The 23,989-nt window shown below is 36.2% G+C and overlaps 1 protein-coding gene across 1 annotated transcript in view; it reads left to right on the top strand.

Annotated features, from left to right (window-relative positions):
• The first annotated feature begins 9,422 nt into the window (after window positions 1-9,422).
• LOC130904449 (RPA-interacting protein A-like) overlaps window positions 9,423-23,989 on the top strand; it is a 28,405-nt gene continuing 13,838 nt past the window's right edge. Inside the window, exons 1-3 of the mRNA XM_057817198.1 lie at window positions 9,423-9,719; window positions 9,821-10,003; window positions 10,103-10,175. Coding sequence (XP_057673181.1) covers window positions 9,648-9,719; window positions 9,821-10,003; window positions 10,103-10,175 — 328 coding nt within the window. The 5' untranslated portion in view covers window positions 9,423-9,647. The remainder of the gene's footprint in view (window positions 9,720-9,820; window positions 10,004-10,102; window positions 10,176-23,989) is intronic.

Here is a 23,989-nt window from a genome sequence, read left to right as displayed (position 1 = left end):
TGATAAAATTCTGATGTATCATTTCAAAATAAAAGTACTTTGAAAATTGCTTATTTTGGCTGTCATTTCGCCTGATTTCAAAAATTGATAAAAAAAAATCTGGCTGATATCCCGAGACGATTCCACTTCTGAGGTATACTAGACTACTCCAAGACTCGAATTAAAGTACTCTGATAAAATTCTGATGTATCATTTCAAAATAAAAGTACTTTGAAAATTGTCAATTTTTGCTGTCATTTCGCCTGATTTCAAAAATTAATTTAAAAAAATCTGGCTGATATCCCGAGACGGTTCCACTTCAGAGGTATACTAGACTACCCCAAGACTCGAACTAAAGTACTCTGATAAAATTCTGATGTGTCATTTCAAAATAAAAGTACTTTGAAAATTGTCAATTTTTGCTGTCATTTCGCCTGATTTCAAAAATTAATTTAAAAAAATCTGGCTGATATCCCGAGACGGTTCCACTTCAGAGGTATACTAGACTACCCCAAGACTCGAACTAAAGTACTCTGATAAAATTCTGATGTATCATTTCAAAATAAAAGTACTTTGAAAATTGCTTATTTTGGCTGTCATTTCGCCTGATTTCAAAAATTAATAAAAAAAAATCTGGCTGATATCCCGAGACGATTCCACTTCTGAGGTATACTAGACTACTCCAAGACTCGAACTAAAGTACTCTGATAAAATTCTGATGTATCATTTCAAAATAAAAGTACTTTGAAAATTGCTTATTTTGGCTGTCATTTCGCCTGATTTAAAAAATTAATTTAAAAAAATCTGGCTGATATCCCGAGACGGTTCCACTTCTGAGGTACACTACACTACCCCAAGACTCGAACTAAAGTACTCTGATAAAATTCTGATGTATCATTTTAAAATAAAAGTACTTTGAAAAATGCCCATTTTTGCTGTCATTTCGCCTGATTTCAAAAATTGATTAAAAAAAATCTGCCTGATATCCCGAGACGGTTCCACTTCTGAGGTATACTAGACTACCCCAAGACTCGAACTAAAGTGCTCTGATAAAATTCTGATGTATCATTTCAAAATAAAAGTACTTTGAAAATTGCTTATTTTGGCTGTCATTTCGCCTGATTTCAAAATTTGATTTAAAAAAATCTGGCTGATATCCCGAGACAGTTCCACTTCAGAGGTATACTAGACTACCCCAAGACTCGAACTAAAGTACTCTGATAAAATTCTGATGTATCATTTCAAAATAAAAGTACTTTGAAAATTGCTTATTTTGGCTGTCATTTCGCCTGATTTCAAAAATTAATAAAAAAAAATCTGGCTGATATCCCGAGACGATTCCACTTCTGAGGTATACTAGACTACTCCAAGACTCGAACTAAAGTACTCTGATAAAATTCTGATGTATCATTTCAAAATAAAAGTACTTTGAAAAATGCCCATTTTTGCTGTCATTTCGCCTGATTTCAAAAATTAATTAAAAAAAATCTGGCTGATATCCCGAGACGGTTCCACTTCTGAGGTACACTACACTACCCCAAGACTCGAACTAAAGTACTCTGATAAAATTCTGATGTATCATTTTAAAATAAAAGTACTTTGAAAAATGCCCATTTTTGCTGTCATTTCGCCTGATTTCAAAAATTAATTTAAAAAAATCTGCCTGATATCCCGAGACGGTTCCACTTCTGAGGTATACTAGACTACCCCAAGACTCGAACTAAAGTACTCTGATAAAATTCTGATGTATCATTTCAAAATCATATCTGCCTCATAGTTCTGAGAACAAGGTTCAAGTCGTGGCTCCGGCCTTGCTGTATGACACTTCTAAAACACAGGATTGGTGAAAAGGTGTCTCCTTGTCCAGTAGGAGTGAAATCCTCCACCCACTGCGGTCCTTTGTGGAATTAGTTTGGTGACCGCTGATCTAAAGTCAGTGCGCCGAAGTCAGTGCGCCGCCAGCGGTGGCCACAGCCACCCCTATAAATTGGTTGGCCACCCCACTGGCCACCCCGCTTGCCAGTATATCGTTGAATTGTTGTAGCATCAGTTATGCATTTCATCCCAAATGAATGCATTTATTTTGTTTTGTTAAATGTGGGGCTGTCATATTTATCGTGTTAATGGGCGGTAATTAATTTAATTAATCACGTGAAAATACTGTATTTATCGCAATTAACGCATTTGCGGTAGGACTCATTCAAGCATTGCCGCAAACACCCTACAATGGCGCCGTTTTACTTATATACAGAGAAAAGAGGCAGTGTCAAGTGAGTGGAGTAGATACAAGCATTCATTGGGGCCGTGCGTTTAATTGCCAAAAGCTTAGTCATCTCTCCCACAGCAACTATAAATATTGTGGGAAGCAACGTGGGGAAGAATGACAGGAGTTGATCTTTTTCTTACGCAGAGAAGATATAGCATTTGCAGGCACCACACACAGTCATGGTTGCACCACTTCCCATCATGCATTTGGGCAGGACAGTTAAGTCGCTACAGTAACATTTACTGAAAGCTCAACAAATACACTAGATGGCAATATTTAGTCACAATATACAAACTCACATTTATCCTTTAAGAATTACAAGTCTTTCTACCTGTGGATCCCTTTCACAGAAATAATGTTCATAATGTTAATGCCATCTGGTGGATTTATTGTTATAATAAAAAAATACAGTACTTATGTACAGTATGTTGAATGTATATACAGTGGGAAGAACAAGTATTTGATACACTGCCAATGGGTTTTCCCATTGACTGTGTATTAAATACTTGTTCTCCCCACTGTAGCCGTCTTGTCTTATCTTTCCATTTCAACAATAGTAATAAAAAAATAAATAGGAGTAATAACAATTTTCAACAGAAAAATATGGCATATTTTAGAGGTGGTTTGAATTGCGATTACTTATTTTTTAAGCTGTGATTAACTCAATTAAAAATTTTAATCGTTTGACAGCCCTAGTTAAATGTACACCTTATGCCTAATATATACATAACACAATAAAACAGAATTGTTGTGGAACTTAAAATGTTGACTGGCCAGTTATGGACAATGCACATTAAATCATTAGTAGCATCAAATATTACACAATACACCAAAGTATATCAGTAGCCGTGTCCTTAAGTCTTTCTGATAGTTTTCTCCTGACCTTTGTACTGCAATAATATAATGAAAACCTGAAATTATGGCTTTTAGTTTTGGCCACCCCAAGATTTTAAGTGGCCCCATCTGGCCACCCCTATCAAAAATTTCTGGAGGCGCCACTGTCTAAAGTCCCTTTTGAAAAGCGAGGACACTATAATTTGCATACTTTGTATGTTATCCGAGTGTGTGTATCACACATAACATAAAAATACATGAATTCCAGTGGTGAATGATATGTTCTGATTTTTAATTTAAAAGCCTCAAATATAAAAGACAGCAATTTATGCATATATCCTTGTCTAAAGTTCCCACCCAACATAACATGACACCCAATGATGTTTTTATTTTGACTGCTCTTTGATCCAGGGGGATGGCTTCAATAAGTGGTACCATTAACAGCGCCTAGGAACGAATGAACAGGAGTTGAAAATTGCCAAAAGGAAACAATTATTATGCATTATATGTTGTGCATAAGCATGCTTTTTATGTGTCATTGATATATATATATATATATATATATATATATATATATGTATATATATATGTATATGTATATGTATATATGTATATGTATATATGTATATGTATATGTATATATATTCATTGGATCTATCAAAGAACAGTCAAAATAAAAATATCATTGGGTGTCATGTTATGTTGGGTGGGAAGTTTAGACAAGGATGAATTCATAAATTGCTGTCTTTTATATGTGACACTTTTAAATTAAAATTCAAAACATCATTTACAACTAGGGGTGAAAGTGGGCCAGAACGGTCATGAACACAGTTCCGGTATAAGATTCAGGGCCAGAACGCAGTTCTGGTATTAAATTCAGGGCCGGAATGCTGTTCTGGTACACTCTGCTTTGATTCCGAAAATATGACGGCAACTGTCAAAACGCTATGTAAAAAAAAAAAAAAAAAAAAAATGCTAAGCTGCCACACATGCCAAGAAGAAAACAATCTACCAACATCAGATTTACATACACAAGTGTTAACAACAAGCATAATAAAGTGCTTGTGTAGCGTAATTCGTTTCCACCAATATTTATAATTTGTTTTATTCCGCGGACGGCATGGAGGTTTCCCCAGCTCCTGTAGTTATCCGAGTCTGACGATGATGAGTCACGTCAATGTGAAAATGCACGCAGCAAAGCAAAACGGCTGTACTCATTTATCCGTTCAATTGGCTGACATACTGACATGTTATCAGCAGAGGTAGTTAGCTCTGATTGGTACAAATGTGCATGTTTTCTGGAACAGCAATTAAAAAATAAAAAAAATAAAAAGTCGTTGAATTGATGCGACAAAAAAAAGGCAATGCAACATAAAATGGATCAAATCTTTAAGAGCAACGAAAGAGTTGAGGAGGCTTATTTATCATATTTAGTTTTATTTGCTCTGATGGGGAGGTACAGAACATCTTAGCTGTCAATGTGCCCTTTGGACTTATATTTGTTCTTTTATTTTAGGCTACTGATTCATTTATTCATTCATTCATTTCATTATGATTTAAAAAAGTCAATGTTCAAACTATATTTAATTTCACTCTGCATAATATAAGTCATTTGTACTTATTTTTCTGAATGTATGTTACTTATATCTTTATTATCATTTAAAAATAAGTATTTGTTTACATTGACTTCAATTTTAATGTTTCCTATGTTCTTTACTAGTTAAAATTGAGATTTGGCATTTAGTATGTGAGGAAATAACGGAAAATAAAAATTAGAAGATGAAGGTTGGGGTTTTAGCTGTTTTTGTTAACTTTTATTTTGCATATCATTGAAAAAATACAATTTTGAATGAAAATCAGTTTTTGTATGTGTTATACAAATAACTGTGCTAAAACAGTTTTCTTTGCATTTCAGTAGTTTAAGAGGTTTGACACCCCCCCCCCCCCCCAAAAAAAATAAAATAAAATAAAATGAAAGAAAAAAATTAAATAAAATTTCTGGCTCCGTAGCGACCTTCACGTCGGGGAGTTCCAGCAAGAAATTCTAGCCACTTTCACCCTTGTTTACAACTGTAATATCATGTTTTGTTTTTTGTTTTTTTTAATTCATTCATCCTCTTTGCTGGTTATCCTTACGAGGGCTGCCAGGGTGATGGAGCCTTTGTCAGTTCACCATTAACAGTAAGAAAGGTATACCCTGAACTTGCACTATTAAACAAACATACGTACAATTTGGAGTGTTCAATTTGCCTTACATGTTTGTTTTTAGGATCGTGCAAGGAAACCGTAGAGGGCCATAAAAAACAACACACACACGGATAACATAGAAAGTATGCAAATTGTAATGTCCTCGCTTTTCAAAAGGGACTTTAGATCAGCGGTCACCAAACTAATTCCACAAAGGACCGCAGTGGGTGGAGGATTTCACTCCTACTGTACAAGGAGACACCTTTTCACCAATCCTGTATTTTAGAAGTGTCATACAGCAAGGCCGGAGCCATGACTTGAACCAACCCTTGTTCTCAGAACTATGAGGCAGATATGATTTTGAAATGATACATCAGAATTTTATCAGAGTACTTTAGTTCGAGTCTTGGGGTAGTCTAGTATACCTCAGAAGTGGAACCGTCTCGGGATATCAGACAGATTTTTTTTAATCAATTTTTGAAATCAGGCGAAATGACAGCAAAAATGGGCATTTTTCAAAGTACTTTTATTTTAAAATGATACATCAGAATTTTATCAGAGTACTTTAGTTCGAGTCTTGGGGTAGTCTAGTATACCTCTGAAGTGGAACCGTCTCGGGATATCAGCCAGATTTTTTTTAATCAATTTTTGAAATCAGGCTAAATGAGAGCAAAAATTGACAATTTTCAAAGTACTTTTATTTTGAAATGATACATCAGAATTTTATCAGAGTACTTAAGTTCGAGTCTTGGGGTAGTGTAGTGTACCTCAGAAGTGGAACCGTCTCGGGATATCAGCCAGATTTTTTTAAATTAATTTTTGAAATCAGGCGAAATGACAGCAAAAATAGGCATTTTTCAAAGTACTTTTATTTTGAAATGATACATCAGAATTTTATCAGAGTACTTTAGTTCGAGTCTTGGAGTAGTCTAGTATACCTCAGAAGTGGAATCGTCTCGGGATATCAGACAGATTTTTTTTAATCAATTTTTGAAATCAGGCGAAATGACAGCAAAAATGGGCATTTTTCAAAGTACTTTTATTTTAAAATGATACATCAGAATTTTATCAGAGTACTTTAGTTCGAGTCTTGGGGTAGTCTAGTATACCTCTGAAGTGGAACCGTCTCGGGATATCAGCCAGATTTTTTTTAATCAATTTTTGAAATCAGGCTAAATGAGAGCAAAAATTGACAATTTTCAAAGTACTTTTATTTTGAAATGATACATCAGAATTTTATCAGAGTACTTTAGTTCGAGTCTTGGGGTAGTGTAGTGTACCTCAGAAGTGGAACCGTCTCGGGATATCAGCCAGATTTTTTTAAATTAATTTTTGAAATCAGGCGAAATGACAGCAAAAATAGGCATTTTTCAAAGTACTTTTATTTTGAAATGATACATCAGAATTTTATCAGAGTACTTTAGTTCGAGTCTTGGAGTAGTCTAGTATACCTCAGAAGTGGAATCGTCTCGGGATATCAGCCAGATTTTTTTTTATCAATTTTTGAAATCAGGCGAAATGACAGCCAAAATAAGCAATTTTCAAAGTACTTTTATTTTGAAATGATACATCAGAATTTTATCAGAGTATTTTAGTTCGAGTCTTGGGGTAGTCTAGTATACCTCAGAAGTGGAACCGTCTCGGGATATCAGCCAGATTTTTTTAAATCAATTTTTGAAATCAGGCGAAATGAGAGCAAAAATTGACAATTTTCAAAGTACTTTTATTTTAAAATGATACATCAGAATTTTATCAGAGTACTTTAGTTCGAGTCTTGGCGTAGTGTAGTGTACCTCAGAAGTGGAACCGTCTCGGGATATCAGCCAGATTTTTTTAAATTAATTTTTGAAATCAGGCGAAATGACAGCAAAAATAGGCATTTTTCAAAGTACTTTTATTTTGAAATGATACATCAGAATTTTATCAGAGTACTTTAGTTCGAGTCTTGGAGTAGTCTAGTATACCTCAGAAGTGGAATCGTCTCGGGATATCAGCCAGATTTTTTTTTATCAATTTTTGAAATCAGGCGAAATGACAGCCAAAATAAGCAATTTTCAAAGTACTTTTATTTTGAAATGATACATCAGAATTTTATCAGAGTACTTTAGTTCGAGTCTTGGGGTAGTCTAGTATACCTCAGAAGTGGAACCGTCTCGGGATATCAGCCAGATTTTTTAAAATTAATTTTTGAAATCAGGCGAAATGACAGCCAAAATAAGCAATTTTCAAAGTACTTTTATTTTGAAATGATACATCAGAATTTTATCAGAGTACTTTAGTTCGAGTCTTGGAGTAGTCTAGTATACCTCAGAAGTGGAACCGTCTCGGGATATCAGCCAGATTTTTTAAAATTAATTTTTGAAATCAGGCGAAATGACAGCAAAAATTGGCATTTTTCAAAGTACTTTTATTTTGAAATGATACATCAGAATTTTATCAGAGTACTTTAGTTCGAGTCTTGGGGTAGTCTAGTATACCTCAGAAGTGGAACCGTCTCGGGATATCAGGCAGATTTTTTTGAATCAATTTTTGAAATCAGGCGAAATGACAGCAAAAATGGGCAATTTTCAAAGTACTTTTATTTTGAAATGATACATCAGAATTTTATCAGAGTACTTTAGTTCGAGTCTTGGGGTAGTCTAGTATACCTCTGAAGTGGAACCGTCTCGGGATATCAGGCAGATTTTTTTAAATTAATTTTTTAAATCAGGCGAAATGACAGCAAAAATGGGCAATTTTCAAAGTACTTTTATTTTGAAATGATACATCAGAATTTTATCAGAGTACTTTAGTTCGAGTCTTGGGGTAGTGTAGTGTACCTCAGAAGTGGAACCGTCTCGGGATATCAGCCAGATTTTTTTTAATTAATTTTTGAAATCAGGCGAAATGACAGCAAAAATGGGCAATTTTCAAAGTACTTTTATTTTGAAATGATACATCAGAATTTTATCAGAGTACTTTAGTTCGAGTCTTGGGGTAGTGTAGTGTACCTCTGAAGTGGAACCGTCTCGGGATATCAGCCAGATTTTTTTTAATCAAATTTTGAAATCAGGCGAAATGACAGCCAAAATAAGCAATTTTCAAAGTACTTTTATTTTGAAATGATACATCAGAATTTTATCAGAGTACTTTAGTTCGAGTCTTGGGGTAGTGTAGTGTATCTCAGAAGTGGAACCGTCTCGGGATATCAGCCAGATTTTTTTAAATTAATTTTTGAAATCAGGCGAAATGACAGCAAAAATTGACAATTTTCAAAGTACTTTTATTTTAAAATGATACATCAGAATTTTATCAGAGTACTTTAGTTCGAGTCTTGGGGTAGTCTAGTATACCTCAGAAGTGGAACCGTCTCGGGATATCAGGCAGATTTTTTTGAATCAATTTTTTAAATCAGGCGAAATGACAGCAAAAATGGGCATTTTTCAAAGTACTTTTATTTTGAAATGATACATCAGAATTTTATCAGAGTACTTTAGTTTGAGTCTTGGAGTAGTCTAGTTTACCTCAGAAGTGGAATCGTCTCGGGATATCAGACAGATTTTTTTTTATTAATTTTTGAAATCAGGCGAAATGACAGCCAAAATAAGCAATTTTCAAAGTACTTTTATTTTGAAATGATACATCAGAATTTTATCAGAGTACTTTAGTTCGAGTCTTGGGGTAGTCTAGTATACCTCTGAAGTGGAACCGTCTCGGGATATCAGCCAGATTTTTTTTAATCAATTTTTGACATCAGGCGAAATGAGAGCAAAAATTGACAATTTTCAAAGTACTTTTATTTTGAAATGATACATCAGAATTTTATCAGAGTACTTTAGTTCGAGTCTTGGGGTACTCTAGTATACCTCAGAAGTGGAACCGTCCCGGGATATCAGCCAGATTTTTTTTAATCAATTTTTGAAATCAGGCGAAATGACAGCGGAAATGGGCAGCCACCGCGTTCCATTATGAATACAGCAAGTTGCACCATTAGGAAGCCAGCGCGTTGCATTACCGTAATGCACACAATGATCCAAATGAGGGGTGGCTAGCTTGACTTCGTTTTAACGAGTGGAGGGTGGCTTGACCGCAGTTTTAAGATGGCGGCTCTTAACTAATGCCGCAATGACTATCATTTATATCTAGTTCCTGTACATGTGATCGCTACCGTAGCTACATTTAGGCGTAGTTTCATGTTGTTAGTCTAGCTCTCTCTCTCTATATATAAAATCTATGATGCTGATCAACTTTCTTGTCCCACAATGCAATGCGTTGCCCCCATACCTCCTGTCCTACGTAATAAAAGCGGCTGTAGTTTGTTTTTTTTGCGGGAGTTATTAGCGTACCGCCATGCGAGTTTTATCGGCAAGCTGTTTCGTGGTGTAGTTTTGTAAAATTTCAAATGGATTCTTTGCAGAGACATCGCTCGCTTTATAAAGCAACAACCCCGCCATGGAAGGAAGTATTTCGCAAGGTACTATAATTTGCTATCTTTAAGTTACATCGTCATTGTGAAAAAACGATGTTTTTTTTTTTTTTTTTTTTTTTGTAATGTTCTCGTTTTATTTTCAACAGCGCTGTGTAGATAGGTTGGATGGGAGCCGGGCGAGGTTGCTTGACAGATATCGAAAGACGGGTGACGGTGATCCCACAGCCTCCTACATTGCCCAGGAGGTCAAGGAGAAAGAGTGGACTGTTCCACAGCCAGAGAATCGGAGATGGTCATCCCTTTGGGGCTCAGAAGATGGCATTGCAGAGGTAAACACTCCATCTTCAATGCTTGTCTTTTTTCATATATGATGGCCTCCAAATTACAAAATGTACACTTTTAAACCTTATTAATATTCTTCTCAACAGTTGCACACGGTTATGAAGGAATACGATGAACAGGCAGTTTTTGAAGAAATCCAGCAGGAGCTCCAATCTGACGGTAATGTTTTGCACACTAGCAACTACAATTCTAACATTTTCTTTAGCGATAAAGAGAAAAACCAAATATTTTTTGAGCATTCACAGCTCATCCACAGTTAATTGTAATTACTCATTAGTTTTAATTATTCTTCATAAAAAAATATATATATTCATAATTTTTTAAAATAAAAAATAGAAGAAACGTTAGATCTTATACTTTCATTCATTAAAGATTAAAATCAAAGACTAAAATACTTATATTTTCATTTCTTTAAAACATTTATACCTCTTTTAAATTAAAAAAAGAAAAAATTCTCATATTTTAATTTATTTGAAAAAAAAAATGGACGAGACTGAATACAAAAGACTAAATGGCTAACTTTATTTTCATTCATTTGAAATGTTTAAAAAAGGAAATTTTGAAAATGTTATCTTCATGCTATGTATTTTATAACATTTTATTTATCATTATACTTATATATATACACATAAAATGTATACAAATGATGATGATAAATTTGAAAACAATTGTAGGGCTGCAGCCATCGAATATTTTAGTAAACGAGTAATTGACTGAAAATTCTATCGATTAATCGAGTAATCGGATAAAACATTTTTTTATAGGTAAAGAGCAATTATAAATATGACAAACAAGACATTTCATCTAATATTCAACCATTTTCAGTCAATGAATGTATTTATTTTCGATGTACATTGTTGAAAACAGCCAACAATTGCTCTCAGATGTGACTAGAATGCAAAAAGACTAATTCACTGCTTTCATTCAAAAAACTTACAAAACAAACATATATATATATATATGCTGCGGAAAACACTCAGGTGACTTGAAGTTCCGCTCTGAGACCCCCAATTTGGCCAAATTTCAAAACTGTCCGATATGCATGTGTGATACATCATTGGAAGCTTAAAATTTAAATTTTCTGGGGGAAGAAAAATTTGGGACAGGAGGGCATTTAAAAAAAAAGGGAAAATAAAAAAGTTTTTTTAAACAGCAAAACCCTATCTGGAGCTGAGAGCAAGGGAGAGCAGAATTACAGATGGCGTGACTTTAAGGAAATATTATCGCGTACTTAACTTGTTTCGATCCAAAAACTCCATGTCGCATGTAGGGATGGGAATTGATAGGATTTTTACGATTCCGATTCCATTATCGATATTGCTTAACGATTCGATTCTTTATCGATTCTCTTATCGATTCCAATTTGGGGAAAAAGAAGAACAAAAGTTTTGATTGGCATCGAGTTTGTTTAATCAGAAGTCACAACCTTACAAACTCACGAAATCAAAAGAGGCCCAAAGCCTCAATGTTAACTGTGGCAATAAGTGGCAAATACACAAGAATGTGTAACATTTTACTGAAACATTTATCTAATAGAAATAAAAAATATTGGTATATATTGGCAGATAGGTTGTTGTTCTGCCTTTGGCAATATGTGTCAAAGCAGGAGTCCCCAAACTTTTTCCTGTGAGGGCCACATAACTTTTCCCTTCTCTGATGAGGGGCCGGGGTCAGTTTGTAACAGAAAAAGTGTGACGATTGCAGAAGTGCATAAATGTAAAAAAATATTGTTTTTCAGAAAGCCACAATCAAATAACCCTTTCTGGATTCTTTATAATAATAATAATAGTGTTTTTATTATTAATTATTATTAATTAAATAGATAATAACCAAATAACCCTCTCTGAATTCTTCAAGGAAAAGGCCAGTAAATAACACGATTGAGGGGAGAAAAAAAAAATTCAAAATGGCCGGACCAAATGTGGAGGCGGGCCGTATTTTGGCCGCGGGCCGCAGTTTGGGAACTGCTGGGTTAACGTGTATTATTTTACCATTACATTGAATTGCATGCCTTTTAGTTTTTGTGGCGCTTACACGCTCAAGTGGGGGCGCCCTTGCGCATACACCCAAAGAAGAAATGCCGCATCCAAGTGAATGAGCGAGTTAGTGAGAGAGGGAAACACTTCTACGAGCCTACGTTCTTTGTTAATGTTAAAGTGCCTGTGACACGAAAAAGCATGTTTATTTCATAATACACGCGGTATTTTATGCTCCTGAATGATATGAACCGCTTGGATGTGTGTGGAAGCGATCCCTATATTTATTTAGTTTTTTGAATCCCGCGGCAGGAAAATGAGTGACTTCCGGCTTCGGTCTTGCATTGAGGAGGAGGGCGCTGTGACGTGTACGGTAGAAGACGTCCTCTTCACGCTACAGTGTACTGTTGTGTATGAGGACGAAGGATTCAGCTGATTTTGCGGATTAATACGTTTATTTTTCGCATCACGCCAGCCAAACGGCTGCAGAAAAATCATTCTGTATGAGGGAGAGGCGTATGCGCCTTTTTGGAGTTTCAAAAGGTTCCCATTCACCGTGGATATTTCCTGTGGGACCATTGGACTTACGATGAAGTGAGTAAACATCTTGTTTTGTATTATGTCAAATACGAATACAGCGATTACAAAGTAAACACTACAAACTTCCTTTAAATGAAGGACTACTTACGTTTGATCATTGAAAGGCATGTAAAAAGCTCTCCTAATGCATTAGCAGCAGCACGTTAGCTGCGTTAGCTCCAGCCACCATCCTCCGGGGAACGAACTTTAAATTGCTCTCCGCCGGGCGGTTTGCCGATCCGCTAAGACATTAGACAACAGGGTCGTCATGTCAAATAATCCAGGATAGCTATGTGGGATTTTCCGCTTCGAAGACTTTGAAACATCACTCGGTTCGGGTTAGCATGTCGGCTAGCTGTCACGCCTTCTGGTTTGTTTACATTCTCCGAAGCCGGGGAAGGGAAATGACATATGTCCGATTTAGGTGTCATAAAATATCATTCGGGAGGTGCGACAGTAAAGGTGAAGTCGACAGTTTTGACCATTATGGAGTAATTTTGCCATGTCGTCCTGAATAAATGCATTTTTATTATTTCATATTCCATTCAGCACAAGACTGTTATTTGTCATGACCATGCCATTTATTTAGCAATTGGGGAAAATACTTGGATAAAAAGAGTATCCTGTAAAAATATTGAAGTAAAGAGACAGAAACAATGACATTTTGCCGCTCTCTTCGTCGCGTTTTCCTCGTTGTGAATAGTTCCCCCTCCACGGGCTGACTGGTCCTTCTCAAGCCATTTATATAGCTATTGGGGAAAAATACTTGGGTGAAAAGAATATCCGGTAAAAATATTGGAGTAGAGAGACTGAAACAATGACATTTTGCGGCTTTCTTCGCCGCGTTTTCCTCGTTCTGAATAATTTCCCCTCAATGGGCTGAATAGTCAAATCAATGAGCCCAGTCTACCGCTGACGTCATCTACCTGTTGGGGACGCTAAAGCCCTATAATGGTAGGCGTGGCTAACCGGCAGATTAAAAGACTAATTTCTCGTCATCTGTGCTTTGCTAAATTGTTGTATATAGTCGAATCGTCTCAAAATATGATTCTAATTCACATAATAATGACATTTTAGACTTTTTTTTCTCGTGTCATATGCTCTTTAATATATACAGAGGCAGCCCCTGTATGTATCATCTTTTGTGTTGTTGTTGTTGTTTCCACTCGCGATCGGACACTTAAATCCAATTGTGTAGTGGTTTGAACGATGTGCTAATGCTAGGGAACGAATGCTAACCATTTGTTATTACTGTTATTAGCAGCTAATCATCGCTGATTTACGTTGATGCAAACCTGTTTGTTATTGGGGACGAAATTGATTTGTTACATTTCTATTCTTAGTTTCACTCTTCAAGTGATGGTTGAATAAAGTCAGCAAATTATACCAACGTCTTCTGCATCGTCATTTGGGAGTTTAGCTAACTGTATAGCCAGGACTGAGCCTTAGCCTTTCTGTGAGGACAGTGCAGTTGTATTCCCTCCCGATGCAGTTATCTCCACCTTGCAATGCCTGCAAGTCGCTTTGTTGTAATTTTTCCTCGTCAAGTGAAGACACACTTTCGAGCGTTTGAACCTACGTGCTGTCATTGTTATGTTTATGGCTGCAATGCTCGTGCTTACCCGTCGTAACCTTTCATTTTCACACTCTTTCCTGGTGAAGTGTAGTCAAACTTTGGAGCGAGTGGTTCTTTGCGCCATGCTAGTTTGATGCGTCTGGACAACAACACACGTCACGACGCAATACGCGTCTTTAGGAATCTTTAAAGGGATCGTTAAGGCTTTTTCATTGTGATGTCGAGGCCTCGAAACACTCGGAACCGGTTCCGAATTGGAATCTGATTTCGATTCCCATCCCTAGTCGCATGTATCACTGAGTGTCAAGCCACAACTGTGAATGGCCACAGCCGGATTTTTGGGGGGATTTTATGGGTGAAATATGGTAATATAACAAGGATCGCGATGCAGAAATCACGGACATCAAGGAGTGGTCGAGATTTTCCTTTGCATATATTTACCCTTTTAAACCTTTTTTTGGGTTTTTTTTTTTTCAAATTTTTCTTTGTTTGGATCGATTATTCATCATCTAACATATTGGGGAAAATGCAAAAAAAAAATACAATTTAGCGATAGTTATGACGTAGATATCCGTGACATTTTTACAGACGCCATTTTTTTCATTGTGAAGTAATTTGTTTAAAATATGCTAGTGAATTTTTTTTTTTTTTTTAAACATTATAGATATCAATTAATGATTCCAAGATAAAAATGACAGACATTTTGAACAATAAATATTACTAACTTGTTTTCATGGCTGGGTCGAAACAAAAACGGTCGTGCGACGTCTGTAAACTGGGGTTTCCAGGGTAAAACTGGCAAATTAAAAATAGTTCGGCGGCTTAATGCGCCATAAATCTGCTATGGCAGCATATAGACATATTGCTCTATGAAACACAACAATTGTTTTGGCTTGAAATACAGCAGTTTCTTTTAAAGTGGAGTGCAAGTGCAGAAACTGCTTTTTCAGCCTTGTCTGTGTTTTCCACCATATAAATAAATAAATATATATATGTATATTAGGGATGTAACGGTACACAAAAATCTCGGTTCGGTACATACCTCGGTTTTGAGGTCACGGTTCGGTTCATTTTCGGTGCAGTAATAAAACAAAATGCAAAATATAAATGTGCTAGTTGTTTATTACACACCTTTGTGCTTTCAACAATAGGAACATTAGCCTATACAAAGCTAGAATTCTGCTCAAAAAGTAGCGGGTATTTAAAGATAATACACCAACAATTTGCCTTTCAGACCCCGTGCGTTGGTCAGCTTTCTTTCAGAAAGAAGAAAAAAGCCCTGTGCTAAAGAGAAAAGCAATCCCAATGACAAATATTTCAACATGTATTTTATAAATGAAATGCATCAATTAATCTTTTTTTTCTTATGAACGGTTTTCAAAAACTTTATTGGTGGATTTTCTCAAGTTAAAGCGCCACACAGAAATTAATAAATTTAATTGTGTAAGCAGGATCTGTATATTATTCTGATCATTTAATTACAGATGTTTTAGCTCAGTTCAATTTATTTTATTTAAATGGGCTATTATTTATTTTATTATGTGTTTATATTTTACAAATGTGGTGTAGTATTCATTTATATTTTATAATTTATTTTGTATAACTTAAGTTCCTATGTGAATATTAGTTCCTAGTTGTTTTGTTGTGGTAGGTGAGTTTTGTTTTGAACGCGGGGCCGTGTTGGTTATTATTATAGCAGAGAAGACAGCAGTAAATCATCAAAGACAAGTCAACTGTGCCCCGATCTACCACTCAAGAGATCTGATGGACTCAAAAGTGGGTTATGATTGCAAATTAGTTTGAAAAAAGACCGGATCCACCGTATTTTTACACGAGTGACTTCCGGTCTGCCCGAGCCTAGCTAGCAGTATTGACGCTGGAGGGCCGCGTCTCGCGTCAAATAATATACTGCCGTTCTTTTCTCGTGCGTCGCGTAGAACCGCTTCTGGGATGCGTACCACGTGGCCGCTCTGCGACTGGTGTGCATTGGCTGATTGACTTTACGCCCGCGTTTCACTGCGTTCTCGCGGCGGCCACGTTGTCGCGCCGTTGATGTTTCTTACTGCCCTACCGTGTTGGTCCTCATTATAGTAGAGAAGACTGAGTAAATATAATCTACACAAAGAAACTGTAACCCGATCGACTCACAGCCTCGAAAAGTAATGGTTACATTACGTCAGAAATTCGTTCGGTACGCCTCCGTTCCGAACCGAACACCCATAACCGAAACTGTTCAATACAAATGCACGTACCGTTACACCCTTAATATATATATATATATATATATATATATTTCTTACCTAAAAGCTATTTTTAATTTCCAGTTAAGTTTTAAGTTAGTCTAAACTGTAAGTCCTGATAGGATTTTGAGTTTTTGAAGTGTTCAAAATAAATGTATGATACCTGCTGTATTGGCGCACATTAGGGACCAGTGCTACTTGGTGTTTTATCCAGGAATGACTACTGAGCTAAAATTGACAGTTAGCATGAAGTTTTTATTTTACACCCTCATCACTCTACAGCGCTATTTTTTTCACAGATTAAATAAAGCCTGTATGTAAAATATGTTAGCCACGCTTCGACAGTGGTCATAATTAATAGAAACCTAGCTCTCCACAGTGTTAACATTACGAGAGCGAGTGACAGTAACGTTAATCCTATTTATTAGCGCTGCGAAGTCTACTGCTTTAAGATGGCGGCTGTTCACTAACTCCACTGAGTGTCATTTCGCATCTAGTTCTACATACAGGTGATATCTATGAGACTCATTAGACGCTACCTGCTACCACCGTAGCATCATGCGGGTGTAGTTTTTAGCAACGTCAGCGTAATTTGTTGCGGCTGTCGGCTGCAGTAAGGTTTTTATTTTTTTTCCCCCCCTATCGCTTACTCTACGCACGTGATGTCAGCGCGTTGTCCCGCATTAAAAGTAGTCCGGGCAAAACGTGATGCTTAGAGCCGGCAAAATTAAACTCCTCAAAGAGGTAAATAAAATTACTCGGCTCAGTTTTAAACTCGAGTTACCAGAGTTGCCCGAGTATTCGTTTCAGCTCTAACTAATTGTATAATTAAGACTTTGCGTCCACATACATGGACATGACATTTTGGGTTGTACGGTAATCCACATTTGTAGTACACAAAATTTTATGATGAAATATTTATATACTTTTTTAGTTTTTACATGTTTTGTTTGGCGCTTTGTCTTTTGTTTTCCTTAGAAAAAAATTTGAGCAGAGAAAAAAAAATCTGAAAAATGTCTGAAATCGAATTTTTATACTGGAAATGTTATTTTTAGGCCATATTTCCCACCCTTACTTGAAACGGAATGGGGTTTATTTGCAAACAAAATTCAGATTCAGAATATTTATTGGCATTGTTACAAAAAGCACACTGAAACTTTGTTTGGAGCATCCATACAGCTCATGCAGCTAATTTGGTAAAGTGCAAAACCCATAAAATAAATACCCTTCAGTACCCAGTGTAAACATTGACACAGTTTTAGACATGGTATGTACAACAAAGATTCCACAGCAGCATGAGGTGATGTCAGTGCTAAAGTGCAGAGCAAAAATATACCAGTTAAAAACAGTCATAAATCAGTGCAAAACCCAGATAAGTTAATCAAGTATAATCAATTATAGCCCTACTGGTCGTCAACCAATGGGTAAGGGTCAGGGAGGAGGAAGAAGTGGATAGTGACATACTGCAACAATGCAAACCAGCTCAGAGTTATTGTTGTTGGTGGATGTGGATTACTGACATCTGACATAGTTGACATCACTTTTCAATCTATACACATCTCTAAAATATAGTATTTACATAGTACAGGCCAAACGTTTGGACTAGGCATGTGCCGGTATGAGATTTTGACGGTACGATAACCTTAAGCAAAAATACTGCGGTTTCACGGTATTGCAATTATAGTTCCAAAATGTGTTCTTTTGAGATGTATGGGTTAAAAAACCTTTTTCGATTGAAAATGATTTTTTTTTTTTTTTTAATTTTCAGAACATATTTGCAAATTGGTCCATGAATGTAATGTGAAAATAGATAAATTAATTAACAAATATATATATATATATATATATATATATATATATTTAAATAAAATTAAAATAAATAGCACTTATAGACTAACCACAGCTCAGGTTGCTCAAGATTAGAGCAATAACAAAAATAATTGCTATGAAAAAGTAAAAACACTTCTAAATAAAATTATACACTGCACGACTTTATTGTTTTTTTTTTTGGAGGGGGGGGAGCTCAAGTGAAGTTTCACCATTTTTAGCCATTGTGTCAACTCTAGTCTACATGTCATGCCTTTTTGTTAAAATGACATAAAGAATTCATAAGTTATTAAGTTACTTAAAAATGTATAAGTTAGTCAAAATATAAATATTGTGGTGTAAAGGTTTCATCTTAAAAAAAACATTGGGAGTGAGACCTCTCCTTGTCCAGCGGACGTGGATTTGTGCTTAGGGCCAGCTCATCTGTCGCAATTAGCAATCTTTGACGCTATTCTTTTCCCCTTTGTTCAAGCTCGTTTCTCAGCGGTTATAACCTCGACGAAGTTGCTCTCCCAGCTAAGACTAAGCTAACATTCGTCTTTGTAAGATTTTGGTTAGTTTGTATTTTGAATTTGAAAGGAAAATGTGTTTTATTTATAGCGAACTTTTTCATGGCGTTCATGGAGATAACTTCCTCACATTCTGTTGTGTTTGTGCTAATGAAGCTATTCACACGTGTTAATAATACTAAATGTATACATTTTGTATATTTCAGTTACCATGATATGAGACCTTCATAAATTCAAGAAAAGTACGCCTTTTGTTTGGAGTGTTTCTTTTTTGGTTTGCTAGATGTCTAGCAGAATAGCGTTACTGACACTGACACACACACAACAACAACCGGAGGAGAGGGAGGAGTGAGCGCTACCGCTCCAAGACACTTCTGGCTGCATTTTTGGGACATGTAAAATAGCGAATACTGTGCTGCGATATGACGGAAAATTTTAGTGGTTTTGAAACCGTGGCATTTTCATACCACGGTAAACCTTGAAACCGGTAACCGGCACATTTCTAGTTTGGACACACCTCATTCAATGCAACACAAATGAAGGTCCCACGCCCATTGATAAAGCAAGTAATTCCACTAATCAACTATAAATAGGCATACCTGGGAAGTCAAAAAACATTTTTGGTGACTCCATCTTGAAGCTCATCAAGAGAATGGCATGAGTGTGCAAAAAATTGTCAGAGCAAAGGATGGCTACTTTGAAGATACAAGAATATAGAGCTGAAACTAATACAAGTAACAAGTAACTCGAGTTTAAAAACTGACCCGTTTAATTTTGCCAGCTCTAAGCATCACGTTTTGCCCGGGCTACTTTTAATGCGAGACAATGCTGTAGCTGACAGCCGCTACAAACTATGCCAACATTGCTAAAAACTACACCCGCAAGATGCTATGGCGGTAGTAGGTAGTGTCTGATGCGTCTCATAGATATTGCATGTATATAAAACTAGATGCGACATGACACTCAGCGGTGTTGGTAAACAGCCGCCATCTTAAAGCAGTTGACTTCTCAGTGCTAATAAATCAGGATAACGTTACAGTCCCTTGCTCACGTAACATTAGCCCTGCGGAGGGTTAGGTTTTTATTCATTATGACTACTGTCGATGCATGGCTAACTATTCTCCCTGTATTTTTCAAACACTGTGAGAAATAGTCTGGGACCCAGCCCATTAACGGCCTCTCGAGCAAGGTACAAAATCAATCGTCCAATCAGATGTGTTTATTTGCGTGACTTGTTCTTAACGAGTAACGTCACTCTTGCGCGCCGAAGGTCGTGTCTACAACAACACAGATGGTGAACGGGAGAGCCAAGAATATGTTCCAATCCGCGGTAAAACCAGTTTTAAATTACCAAAAACACATCGAAACATGTCATTGACAACAGTCAACATGGCTCGAGCTAGCCATGTTGAATAAACGTCACCATTCTCCGCTCACGCTAATTACTTATCGCTTTAACAACGTCACGTCTGCCCGTCGCTGATTGGTCCACTCTGCTGTCTGTTTGCTGTGGCTTGCTCCGCCCTCGGAATTTGATCCGCCGGACTTTCGCTGGAACAGCGGTGACTCTGGTATACCAGGCAAGGCTAACGTGTCTTACATATAGGCTTTATTTAATCTGTAAAAACATGGCGCTGTAGACTGATGAGGGTGTAAAATAAAAACATAATAAAGCTACCTGTCAATTTTAGCTCAGTAGTTATTGTTGGACAAAACGCCAAGTAGCACTGTTAACCAGGTTTTGTCAACTCCGGTTACCTGCTGGTAAGCAGGATTACTTCTGGGGAGGTTGAACTCCGTTCGTAGTATAGGCCACTGGACCTAAAGTTTAGATTAATTTAAAACTTAACTAGAACTTAAAAATAGCTTGACACAAATGGAAATTCAATTGAAACACGTGGGAAAAACACCGAACTTTTAAGTGATGTGGGTTATCATGCGTAATGACATTTTTGGTAAGAAATAAACATTTTTTTAGATTTAGAAGTTTGAGTGAAAGAGGTGAATTACGTTTTTTTTTTTTTTTTTTTTTTATCTAGTCACATCAAAAATGTACATCGAAAATAAAGACATTGATTGACTGAAAATGGTTCAATATTAATGAAATGCCTTGTTTTCTCATGTATATTTATAATTGCTCTCTAACTAAAAAATGTTTTATCCGATTACTCGATTAATCGATAGAATTTTCAGTCGAATATTGATTACTAAAATATTCGATAGCTACAGGCCTACTTGAATATAATATATGTTTTGAGTTATTTCACTTTTTTTTTTCTGCTCAGTACATAATACCACATGTGTTCATTCATGGTTTTATTACCTATAGTGACAATTTACTACGTAAATAGCCATGAAAATAAAGAAAACGCACAAATAAAGTGTGTCAAAACCTTTCACCTGTACAATATACAGTATATCAAACATTTTGATGTAAAGAAGGCAAGGCAAATTTATCTGTATAGCACATTTCAACAAAAGGCAATTCAAAGTGCTTTACATCCATGAGCAGAGATAAAATGATTCATTAAAATCACATTAAATCTAAAGAAAGTTAAACCAAAGATAATTGAAACAGGAAACAAAATTATACATAAAATGAAATACAAAGCAAATTGCTGGAAATTTGAAAAATATTGACAGTTATGGATATGCTGTGATAAACAAAAGCGTTTTTAGCCCAGATGTAAAGCAGCTAACAGTTTGAGCACACTTTAGACCTCCAGGTAACTTGTTCTAGAGGTGAGGAGCATAATAACTAAATGCTGCCTCACCCTGCTTGGTTCCTGATCTTGGAACATACTGGTTTGTTCTGACTGATGGCTTCCAATTCACACAAAGAAGTCCCTATCATGTAAATAAGATGTGAACCACTGAAGAACAGTGTCCGTGACCCCTACCCACTGTTCCAATCTGCTGAGTCGTATGTTGTGATCAACTGTGTCGAATGCGGCACTGAGATCCAACAGTAGCAGAACAGATGATTTGCCCGCATCAGTATTCCGACGAATATCATTTAGGGCTTTGATAAACACTGTCTCCGTGCTGTTTTGTGGCCGAAATCCAGACTGAAATGAATAGAAGATTGTTTTGCCTCATAACCATTAGGAGTGCACGATATCCATTTTTTGAAACTGATACCGTATCGATAACTTCCTTCTCCTCAAGGCTGATACAGATATGATAACCGATAATATATGTATGTATAATTTTTCAATGTATATTCACCTGAGTTTTTGAACACCTGTTGGTTAAAAATACTAGTGGTTGATTCAGCATAGATTTGCCTTTGACCGAACCAGAATTTTCATGATGACATGAACATTATTATAATGTACAAAACAAAGGCAAGAACAGTTTTGACTTGAAATAAAGTGCCCGTTTTGATTTTTTTCAAATAAATATAATTTGAGTCCATCACAATCAATCAGTCAATATCGTTGACAATGTGTTCCCCTGAACAATGAGCACTTGTCTAAAACTGACAAAAACCCAATAGGTATTGCTTTGTCAGCAAATACAACATTTGATGCGACAGGAGAGGAGACTTTTGTGGTCTTGGTCCATGAAACAACTTTCTTAACCTGGCAATTATAGAACAGCAAGCCTATCGATAACCAAAGGCCTCTCAAGAACTACTAAACATATCATTGTAAAATGCAAACATTTGCTAATTGCCATAGTAAGGTTTATAACTCAGTAAAGGAAAAAGACGGCCTCTAGAACAGTAACAAAACTTTGCATACTGGCAAAACAGGAGTGGAAACAAATGCACACATCCCAATCCGACACCATGCCAAAAATATTATTAATAGGCCCAATATTATATATAATAGATTTCACTAAATCCGGACCTCGGTGCCACTTTTCCTGTCGTGTTTTCTACGTCTCCTTCCCCTAACACACCTGAATCAAATGATTATGTCATCAGCAACCTCTCCAGAAGCCTGATAATGATCCTGATTATTTTGATTCAGGTGTGTTGGAGGAGGGAGACATGGAAAACATGACAGGAAAAGTGGCACTAAGGTCCGGATTTAGTGAAGCCTGATATATAATGTTATCGAATTTATTGGGATGATGTCATAATTCCTATTATCGGACTGGTAATTATGGTGCACCTCTAATCGCTGCACTTTTGCAGTTGCATCTACAGTTATTACCTCCTTGACTCCCCACTTCATTGTCTAAGTGCTGCCGTAGGCCATCTGAAAAAGAAACTGAAGTGGACAATAAATAAATTTTAGCTTAATTACCGGTTTTTAATTATCAACAAAGCTACTGTGGGAATTAACATACCTATATAGAAAGTAACGACTATATACCTGTGTTTATCCTTGTTGTATCAGAAACTTCATTCTCATGCTTGGCCCAATAATTCCTCAGCATTCAGGAGGTGGCTACTGTTTGTGTATGACAGATGGGAAGTACGAATTCGACATTTCACCTCCAAAAAAATATGAATAATAAACTAAATTGCCTTGAAATTTTTATTTTAATGGAACATGAGGAGTCGAAAATCTGAAACAAAATCGGGTGAAGATTGAAATAAATACCTTATTCTCTGATGAGTTTAAAACAGTCCTACACGACAGACAACTTGCGTTTTCCCTGTGTTTGGTCCATTTTCCACAGCACTAAGACAACAGGGAAGGAACCATTAAATGTGGATTGTTTTAGCAGCTCCGACGCGTTGACAGATACGCTTCCATTTAAACCAGTGCTTCTCAATTATTTTCTGTTACGCCCCCCCCAAGCAAGACGTAAATGTTTCGCGCCCCCCCGAACTATCTGCCGCCACTGTAAATAGTATCATTTGTCTATAAAATTACTATCATAAATACGCATCTGCCTAACACTGTCCTTTTTTTCTAATAAAGAAAAAAAGTAACAGATCAACTTATAATAAAGTATAACTTTATTAACGTTGTTTTGTTTGTAACAGAGAAGACTTGACGAGCATCAATTTGCCTGAATTAAAAAAAAAAAAAAGTCAACGTTCAAACTAAAAATACACTAGTTACATTTTTGACCATTTGATACAGAAAAATAAAATGTAATAAAATCAGTAAATAATAACAAATTCGAATTGATTAGAAACATTCACTCATGGGGACAATATGCCAAAAAATTTGACCGAAAAAAACAAAAGTGAATAAAAGAAAAAAAAGAGTGTCCTTGGACAGAAGGACAGTTTTTATTTTTGCTGCTCACACTCAGTATTACCTCCTTTGCAATGATGTGGAGTTATTTTGCAATGAGCATG

Source organism: Corythoichthys intestinalis, chromosome 16 (assembly GCF_030265065.1).
Source record: "Corythoichthys intestinalis isolate RoL2023-P3 chromosome 16, ASM3026506v1, whole genome shotgun sequence".
NCBI lineage: Eukaryota > Metazoa > Chordata > Actinopteri > Syngnathiformes > Syngnathidae > Corythoichthys > Corythoichthys intestinalis.
Note: the sequence above shows the minus strand (reverse complement) of the source record. Positions and strands in the feature narration are given on the sequence as shown.